The 10,121-nt window shown below is 40.7% G+C and overlaps 1 protein-coding gene across 1 annotated transcript; it reads right to left on the bottom strand.

Moving 5' to 3' along the window:
* Positions 1 to 7,263: 7,263 nt before the first annotated feature.
* esg (escargot) lies at positions 7,264 to 10,103 on the bottom strand. The gene is made up of 2 exons (XM_018004955.2): positions 9,966 to 10,103; positions 7,264 to 9,892 (listed from the first exon to the last, which is right to left on the bottom strand). The coding sequence occupies exon 2, from the start codon at positions 9,149 to 9,151 to the stop codon at positions 7,535 to 7,537; it is 1,617 nt and encodes a 538-aa protein (XP_017860444.1). The 5' UTR covers positions 9,152 to 9,892; positions 9,966 to 10,103; the 3' UTR covers positions 7,264 to 7,534.
* Between the last annotated feature and the right edge of the window lie 18 nt (positions 10,104 to 10,121).

Raw genomic sequence — 10,121 nt, 5'->3', positions numbered from 1 at the left:
CCAATTTTCAGCTTGTTTTATGTATGCATGAGCACGTTAGGAACCAGACAGCAGGACAGCAACAGCCCGAAATCCATGTCGATGAACAGGTTCTTTTCCTGCTTTAGTCATATGTATATATATATATTTCTTCTTTTTTTTTTTGGTAATTCGAGCCGTAGGAAATGGAGCAGCGGCATCTTTCTCATATGAATGCCATTTCAAATGTGTCGTTTTTTTATTTTTTTATTTTTTCTCGTATTATGAGTTCAGTGCACCTAGATGTGAGCATAAAAAAGAAGCGGGCGGTTCAGTCATGAGCTGTGTGGGAGCTAAGTTTTCAGCGCGATTCTGAAGAGCTGGGGGTCAAGTCTTAGCCGTGAGAGCCAACCCAAGCCAGGTGGGCAAACCTAAGGATTTTAAAGGGCGCACTCTTCAGGGCAGCAAACTAAACTGTAAATATGCCATACAATTTGATTAAAGTTCTAATCTCTGCTGCTACTTCTCTAATATGAAAAGAAACCTATAGCAAGTAGCTACAACTAACTATCCACGCAGACACACACACACACACGTGTCTGCTCATGCCCAGAAATATGTGAAATTATTGTCATAAGCAAATCTTATTGTTCATAGATAAGGCAAAATGTCCAACGCACGAAATACAACTAACAACAGCAGTAGCAACAACAACAACAACAGCAGCAAACAACACGACAACAATAATAACACTTTTTATTTATTTCCTGCATTTTGTTTGACAATTTTCGCTAATTTGTGCGAGTCGCTTGTGTGATCAAAGCTAGACGAATATTGAAATACACTTTAAATATTTTTGGAATTTTGATAACTATTCCGCTGGTCATTTAAATGGAATTAATCAAGTTTAGACTCAGCCAAAAATTAAAAGCATACAATACAGACTACAATAAATTTTTAATAACTTAAAATTATTTTATATTAAATTAAATTAATTATATTATGAAGACAATTTTAAATCATTTTATTTACTTTATTTAAATAATTTATTTAAATAATGTTTTGTATCTAGGTCACCCCTAAAACTCTTTGAAGCTATTGAACTAATAAAAATGCTTAAGTAATATTAAGCGATATTTTTTTACATTTAAAACAGCTATAAATGAACTCTATATATTTATAATTAATTATTATTTAATTGTACATTATTTAATAATTAATTATTATTTAATTTATCTAAATATATTCATGATTATCAATGAATAATTATTAAATTATATTATACTTAATTCATTAAGTACCAAAAGTATTATTGCAATTTTTTAATTAATCTAACTCCATTTGAAATAGCTAGAAATCAATTTATTATTAATTCTATAAGTTTAAATCAACTCTGCTAATATTCATTATTAATTACATTTTATATATAAATTACACGCTATATTTAACAACAAACGCCTCAACACAGTTAGCAAGCCCCAACTGAGAGTACGAGCCGTAGCGCAAGTGTTTTGTGGGGGCTGCGCGCGTCGCTTTGGTTGGCTACCCGGCAAAGCGCGTCAAAAAAGCTGCGAGAGAGCGATGAGAGATGCGAGAGTGTAAGTGTAATGGGGAGTGCGTGAGCTGAACGACAACACGATATCATCTTCGTACACACACACACACATACTAAAACGCACACACACACTAAGGCAACCTGCTTGGCTATGGCTAGTTGGCGGCTTTTCACCCAATGCGGCTAAACCATTGTTGTTTTTGTTGTTGTTTATTTGTTTGTTTGGTGTAGCTATTGTTGTTGTTGTTGTTGTTGTTGTTACTGTTGCTGCTGCTGTTTCGCCAATTAGTTAGCCGCTGTGGCTGCGTAGCGTGCAATATTGGCATTGGCCGAGCAAAGGGAGCGGGCGATGCGGCGAGAGGGCGGACCCAAGCAGCAGACTGCCTGGCCAGACAAACAAAACTTGGCTCCCAGCCAACAATTGCGCAGGCAAACAGCAGTTAACGCGTTTTATTGTCTTCCAAGTGGTCACAACGAAGTGTGTGTGCGACTGTGTGTGTGTGTGTGTGTGTGTGGGGCAGCATAAGCATGGCGCAGATCATTAAGCATAGATGGAGATGGTGTTATTATTTGCACGTTTTGTGTGAAATGCACTTGGCCCAGGGTTCGAATTTGGCAATTGTTAGATTTAGATTTAGCCAAGCCGGCAGCTAACTGTACTCCAAGTTGATAAACATGCGTAGATTATATTGAAGAGTTCTAGCTAAATTTGAGCAGGCCTTAAAGAAATTAAAAAGAGTTGACCGTTTGACTAGGTGAGATTGTATAAAAGTAAATGAAATTGTGTCTATAAGCAGAAATAAAAATCTCTTATATTAACTAATAAATATAAATAATACTACAACAACTCACAGTTGGCTCTTTAGCTGTGCATAGTTACCTTTATTTCAAAATATATATTGCAACTTGGCAATACAATAAACGAGTATCACTTTTCTGATGTTTTGCAATTGCAGCTGGCTCAATTTCAATTTCAGCTCCAGCTCCAACTCCAACTCCAACTCCAACTTCGTCTTCGAGTTCGCTGCCTGATAAACCTGACGACGACGTCAATTTTCGGCCATAATAAAGCAAAAAAAGTCACCAGCGACAACGCAAAATGGTAAACAGATCGAGCTTTATGAATATGCAAAGATAAACAACAACAATCGAAGCACCTAGCTACCCTTGCGCCCCCGCCCACTCAACCCCCATCGCGCTCTACCTTTTGTCTAGTGGAAGCCCCACTTGTCCCCTTTCGCTAAATGCTCGCGCGCAGTTTGTCATTTTGTTGGGGCGCAAACGTTTTGTAGTTGTTGTTTTTTGTTTTTTGAATTTCAAATTTTTTAACGAGCCAAAATAAAAACTTTCCAAACAAAAGGCTGTCCAAACCCAAAACACCCGCCGCCCAGCCTCTCTGGTCCTTAAACCTACTCAATCCAGAGCAGATCCAGCCCAAATGAGGGAGCCACATCGAGCGCAGGCAACTTGCCTCAGCTGAATACAACAACTACAACAACAACAACAACAAAGCAGACCAGCCGAATGAAATTTAGCGTAAAAATTGAGATCTTTTGTCTGCGATAAACGTGAGCATTTTGTTTGTCACGACGAAGTGTGCTTTTTTGCGCGATCGCTTCGTAGTTTCCAACTGAATTTCAGGCTGGAGGTTTTTTCCTACCCCCACAACAACAAAGCAGCTCCCCCAGTCAGCAGTCAATAGCAGAAGCTGCAGCCGAAAACTTGGCCAGTTCAATGCAGTTAATGAGAATTGGCAAAGATGTGTGCGGCCGAAATGTCGAAAGAACTTGCAAGGATAAGCCTAAGTATTAGGTAATATACACTACATACATATATGAGATATTAAAAGACAATTATGGAGCCATAAAGGATCTTTTTATTAACATATAAATACAATATTTATTCAAATTGAATAAATATTTTGTAAATATGATTTGTTATATTTTATTTACTTTGTTTTAAGTATTTTTTAAATAAATAACATATTTTGGACCAACTATTATTTAATATTGCTCTCAAATTTTCTTCCAATGCGGTGAAGAAAAATATTCTGATGCTAATGACATTAATGACATTCATTGATAATAATGAAAATTAAATTTAGTGATTAAACTTGAAACAAGATAGACATGAGACATCTCTCTTACTCTCTTTCTCTCCCTCTCTCTCCCTATCTCTCTCTCCCTCTCTCTCTTTTTCTCTCTCTCTCTCTCTCTCTCTTTCTCTCTCTCTCTCTCTAACATCTACCTATATTTCAATTAAAATGAAATTGATCCTAACTTAATACTAACTTAATCTATTTGTTTATTTGATCAAATAAAATCAGCTAGAAATTAAGTTAACATTATTCTCATTCTTTTATATTATATTATGTTTCAATATACAGACATATATACATATACATACATATATCACATATCAAACTCTATATAACATCATATCATATTGAAGTTCTGTTACATTCTCAATTTCCGTTCCCTTAGCTCAGTTGCAAATTAATAGATCACTTTCTGAGATCAGCTGCATACGGCTCGCTTTCCCACATTTACACTAAAATATTGTTGGAAATCTTTATGAGACTAAAAAAAAATTAAGAAGAAAAAAAAGAAAAAAAAATCTATATTTAAATTTGCCGATCAAGCGCGAACATTGGCACATATAAAATTCCCCACAAAAGAAAAAAGTTCAGTAAAAAAATAAAAATAAAAGTAAAACCTAGTTTTTAGGTTCACAGGAATGGGAAGCGAGCAACAGTTGCTGGCACCTTTGGATACCCGCCGTTGTGTTGACCAGGTTTCATTTTTTTTTTTTTTTTTTTTTTTTGCGCTTTGTTATCGCCAGCACATCGGCAGAAAGGCCCTCAGTGCGCGTCTATTTTGTTACAATTTAAGACGCTTATTAGAAATCGTTTGCAAATTGTTTGTGCAAGAAAGCAGCACGATCGGGCTGCGATACCCTCGCACCCGCAGCCCTACGCGATGGCAAGAGAAAGAAAAGTAGAGGGAGACAGCGATAGAGAGAGAGAGAGAGAGAGAGAGGGGAATAAAGTGGAGGCAGAGGCAGGGCTAGCTTGTACTGTAGTGAAGTCGAGCCACGAAATGCGTGCATATTAATTTCATATATTTACGTCGAGTTGGCTCAACGATCGCAGCGCTGGGATCGCTGCACACGTGAGCCTCGACTCTCCGCGAGACCTGACGATCCAGTCTGGTTTGGAGCCGCTGCCGCTGCTGCTGCCTCTGCTGCTGCTGCTGCTGCTGATGATCTAATTTGGCAACAATTGTCGTAGTCGTGGCAGTTTGTTTACCATTTGGGTGCCTAGGGCTCGTTTCGTCGGGGGAGGGGGGACTGGGCCCAGATACAGCCGTACAGCTGGAGGAGCGCAGATCCACACACATGTGGCCTGGCCTAACCTGGTCTACGCCTGGGCGATCAATTGATCTCGATAATGAGTTTGCTTAGCAGTCGAGAACGCACCCATATTTTATACCCTATACGTATATTTAGGGTATTCGAATTTGGGCAGATGTTGTGGAACTTCAAAATATATATTGATCAGTAAATAATTATATACATAACTTAATCTATATATGGGAACCTGTTAAGATTTAACTTCTTTAAAAAGTGTTATACGTATAATTGATTGATTATTAATTGATTATGATTGATATATTTCCATGTACTCACATCGAACTTGTTCACACAGTCTTCAGCTTTAAACAATGGAATATCAGATTTTAATTGTGAATACATTTTTCTAAAATATTTAGGTATTTACAAGTTGAGATATTTGAGTGATTGCTGAAGTAATTGCTTGAGTGATTGATGGGGGATCAAATATATATATATATATATATTTATTTTTTTTTTTTTTTGTTAAGGTGAGAAAAGCAAAGTGAGATCTATATTGAAGTCTATTAAAAATCTGATATGATGTTGAATATAATATATTAAATATATTAAAATATTATATTACATATGTTGTAGTGTATTTAAAGCAACTGCTAGCCGTATCATGAGTATTCCTTACCAATTTTTAAAGTAGTTGTCGCCCGTGGAGCGTCGCCATTTGATTTCTCTTTCCGCATCACTAGATCGGGATCGACGTGGATCGTTTGAACTGGGCTGAAAAAAAAAAATACACACACGCACACATACACACACAAAATACATAGAAAAAGAGGTAAATAAATAAATAAATATCTGCGTATTTGTGTTGATCTTTTTCATTAAAATAGGTTTATGTTTAATAAGACGTTGATGGAGCTAGCTCTATGATCTCTAAGCGAATCTATTGAGCCGTGCTTGTGTATGTGTGTGTGTGTGTGTGTGTGAGTTTCGATTTGATTTAGTGACTGCCATTTTGTGAATAGCGCTCTACACACGCAAAATACCCCAATCACCCAGCACCCCCTCCCCCTCCCACTCACCATCACCCGCTCGACCCAACCAGTCACACTCACATTGTACGCTTGAGTACGTGCACTGAAATTTAAATATAATTTATGAGCAGCGTTGCATATAAAAACTTTAATGTTTGAGCTCTCTGGCAATAAAATGTCGCGATTGGCTGATTGACTTCGATGCGAGCGAGCGGATCGATCGATCGAACGCTTGTCGCTATATATGTGTGTATATACATATGTATTCGCAGTCCATCTGAAACTTACGAAAGAGGAGCATGACCTAAAAATAATCAAAACTGTATAAGGTACTAAAGCGCTTTACAGTCCATGAAGCTGGCTGGCTATTCACGCATAATTTCCCATACAATTAAGGTGGGAACTTGACAGATGTCCAATTGGAATCCAATTGAATGCCGCTAAGAATATCAACAGAGCTGTTAATGAGAATTTTCGGGCAATTGCAATTGGAATTGATCAAACTATTATAGAAAATTTCTTATTAGCTTAAATTTTGACTATACTTAAATTCCTTTAGAGCGTTCTAAATGTTCTATAGAAATTATCTCAATTATTATCTAACGAAAACTATTTTATAGAATTTTTCCCAACCTTTGATAATTCAGCTGAGTTAGAGAATTTCTCAAATGTTGTAAACATTTTTTTTTTTATTTTCTCAACTTTTTACTTCTTTGAAAAAGTCCAAAAGTCATCTGAAATCCTTTAAAACTCCCAATATTCCCTTGCCTTTGCCCGCGCTTTGCAATTGAAATTGCTTTCAATTCCAAAATCAAATCAATAAAATGCTCATAAATTTTTTTTGTATGTAAATAAATGTATTTTTTTTTTTTTTTTCATTTTCTTCATTTTTTTCTTCTTTTTTGTATTTGTTGCGGTTTTTTTGTATACCGTGTAATAAATTACTTAAAATTATAAAACGTTTTCGTATCAAAATATTTGTTCTGTTTGCTTCAAGTTTTGTTTTCTTTAGTAAATCTAAAAATTTGTATGTTTAGCACATTTTCAATGTATGCAAAAAGTTTCTTCATTTATATCAAAAATATATATATATATAGGTGTGTATATATAGAGAGCTATGCTAGAATACTATAATAGAGGAGATACAAATATATACGAATTCTTTGTTCTATGTATACAGAATTATAGTTTACAGTTTCTTGTCGATTGCTCTTAGAGGCTTTACAGTTAGACGCCGGAGCGTAATACCTATATGTACAGGATATTTGCAAATACTTTACAATAGATCGGCTTAGGATTGATACACACTTAGGGCATGGAAACAAAATTGTCAGAAATTCATGAAATTAATAAAATATTTTCTTTCAATTTTTTTTTTTTTTTTTTTTTTTTTTTTTAATTTTCTCTTGCAAAGAAAATGTTGACTAGAAAATAAAAAATAAAATAAAATAAAAATACAATTTTTACGTTTCACTGGATGTGTGTGTGTGTGTTTCTGGTTGTGTGCGTGTCTTGGATATTTTTTTTTTTGTATGGAGCTGCCGGGTTGCGCTTACTCTCGAGCTAGGAACTAATTTTTGGTGGAACATGGCTTGTGAACGTCGTTGTGTAATACGACGCATTGGATGCTGTGCGGAGCCTAGGGCTCGGCATAGCCTCCATAGGATAGCTCAGAGTTGGAGCCAGCGCCGGAACTGGATCCGGTGGATCCGGAACCACTGCCGCCCGGGCAACCGCCCTCATTGTGCTTCGTCAGCAGCGACATCCGCGAAAATGTCTTCGAGCAATTGCCACACGAATATTTCTTGATGTCCGAGTGCGTCTGGAGATGCGCTCGCAGATTGGAGCGATCCGCAAAGGCGCGATGGCAATGCTGGCAGCTGAAGGGCTTCTCGCCCGTGTGGGTGCGAATATGGCCCTGCAGCAGCCAGGGCCGGGAGAAGGCCTTGCCGCACATGTTGCACTTGCAGGGCAGCGTGTGGGTGCGGATGTGCATCTTGAGGGCGCCCAGCGAGACGTACGTCTTGTCGCAGTCCTTGCAGCTGAAGGACTTCTTCACCTGGTTGCCCTCGGCGGCTGGGCAATGGAATTGCTGATGCTTGGTGAGGCCCGAGAAGGTCGAGTAGGATTTCTGGCAGTCGGGGCATTGATAGCGTGGCGGCGCCGACTTGTCCTTTTTGCTGGGCGAGGACGAGACCGAGGCGGCCGAGGAGGCCGACGAAACTGACGCGGAGGAGGAGGAGGACACTGTGGCTACCGAGGAGACGGAGCTGTTGTGCTGTTTGCCGCTGGCCACATCACCGAGCAGCGCCGCAGCGCTCGTCTGTTTGTGCTTCAGGGAGAGATCCTCGGGCACCGAACAGCAACTCGACTCGGGCGTCAGGCTGCGCATCGAGTAGTAGGAGCTCTCGGAGTAGGCTGGCGAAATGGGCGCATGATGCTGCGGATGCAGCGGCTGATGATGCGGATAGCCTAGAGCAGTATAGGCGGCAGCCGGATAAGTCGGATAGGGCAGAAACGTTTGATGCTGGCGCACGCCCAGCTGCGGTCTGTGGATCATCTCGGAGCGCATCGGCGGCGACACAGAGCTGGCGCGTCCGTGCAGATAGTGATGGGGCGGTGGCGACAGGGAGCCCAACGAATCGGATGGGGAGCTGGGCGAGAGCAGCTCGCCACGCAGTGGCGCCGCAGCAGCCGCCGCGGCCGACAGATGCGGCTGATTGATGGTGCGATAGAATTCGGCTGTGTAGGACGACATGTGAAAATTCCATGGCGGTATGCCATACTTGGGATAGGTGGGTGTGGGCACCACCACGGATGCGGCTACCGCAGCCGCCGAGGCAGCTGCAACAGCGGCTGCAGCGGCCAGGGCAGCGGCCTGTGTCTGATTGGGATCACTCTCGACATTAACACAATCGACATCGTCGTCATCCTCGTGCTCCACATCCATCTGCTCGGCCTCATCGTCTGTGTGATCCACATCGACGCCTTCGTCCTCACAGCAGTCGCTCACATTGATGAGCTCGTCCTCTAAGCCGCTGGAGGCGGCTGATGTCGCTGAGTGCTCAATTGTTGTTGTTGTTGTTGCTGCAGCTGTCGCTGTTGGTATTGGCGAACAGACATCGCTGTTGCTGCTGCTGTTCTTTTTCAGGCACAAATCCTCGGGCTCGGCTTCGAACTGATAGTTGACCGGACGCTTCTTTAAAGGACACTTGCTGTAGTTCTTTTCCACTAGCATATGCTCGACGGTATGCATTTTGTAACTGTTTTTTGTTTTATTTCTTGCTATTTTATCTTTGATTATTGTCACAGTCGAATTTCTCAACTGTTTCTGTTCTGCTGGCTGTTGCTTCACATAAACATCGCGTTGCGCACAAAACTTAACGAACTGAACGAACTGTGTCTGTGTGGACTTGCCGTCAATGTGATTTTGGTTTTGCTTTTGCTGTTGCTGTTGCAATGAACGAAAGAGAAGAACTGAAAACCAAACGGCGCTAGCAGCCTTTTTATAAGCGGCACACTAGCGCTGCGCGCAGCCAGAGAGCACGAGAGAGAGCGCTGTGCGGGAGAGCGAGTCAAAGAGCAGCAATTACCTGCTCCCTTGTTTATGCCTGTCTTGTTGGCTGGCTACCTGACTGCGACTGTGTGCGTGTGTGTGTGTGCGTTGATGCGTTGTGTTGCGGCCAATCGCAGAGCTCCGCGCCAAAACCGGTTTTCACTCAGTTTATATATGCTTTATATACTTCGGAGCGCGTACACTTGCACCAATCGCTAACGCCGCCGCAGCAACAACAATAAAAAAAACCGACTGCAACTAAATGCCGTTATGTTTGCTATGGTGTGCAGCGTGGCCCCCAGCTCCCGCCGTAGCAACGAAAGAGAGCGAATCCAGTGGCGCAGTCCGATCACAGGAAGAAGCATGCAGGCCGCAGCTCTTCTCTTTCAATCATTCGCCGCACGAGTCAACACGAAGTCCCGACAGCGGCTGAGACAGCGGCTGCAAAGAGCGCCGGAGCGTAAAAAGCAGTGAAAATAATAATGATAAAGCAACAATAATGTAGAATACTAACATGTAATACGCTCTTAGCTCTGCTCTGGACTCTTTTCGGGGGTGGCAAATGGCTCTTGCGCAGTTTCTCTGATATGATTCAAGACGCGTGCAAATTCAAATAGAATTTCAATAATTAAGACGCACTAAAAATGACAAATCACGATTGACGAATAAA

Source organism: Drosophila arizonae, chromosome 3 (genome assembly GCF_054131065.1).
Source record: "Drosophila arizonae isolate 15081-1271.41 chromosome 3, UAZ_ARI_1.0, whole genome shotgun sequence".
Classification (NCBI taxonomy): domain Eukaryota; kingdom Metazoa; phylum Arthropoda; class Insecta; order Diptera; family Drosophilidae; genus Drosophila; species Drosophila arizonae.
Note: the sequence above shows the minus strand (reverse complement) of the source record. Positions and strands in the feature narration are given on the sequence as shown.

Coding starts and splice junctions, on each gene's coding strand:
- esg (XM_018004955.2), bottom strand. CDS start 9,151: ATGCATACCGTCGAGCATATGCTAGTGGAAAAGAACTACAGCAAGTGT.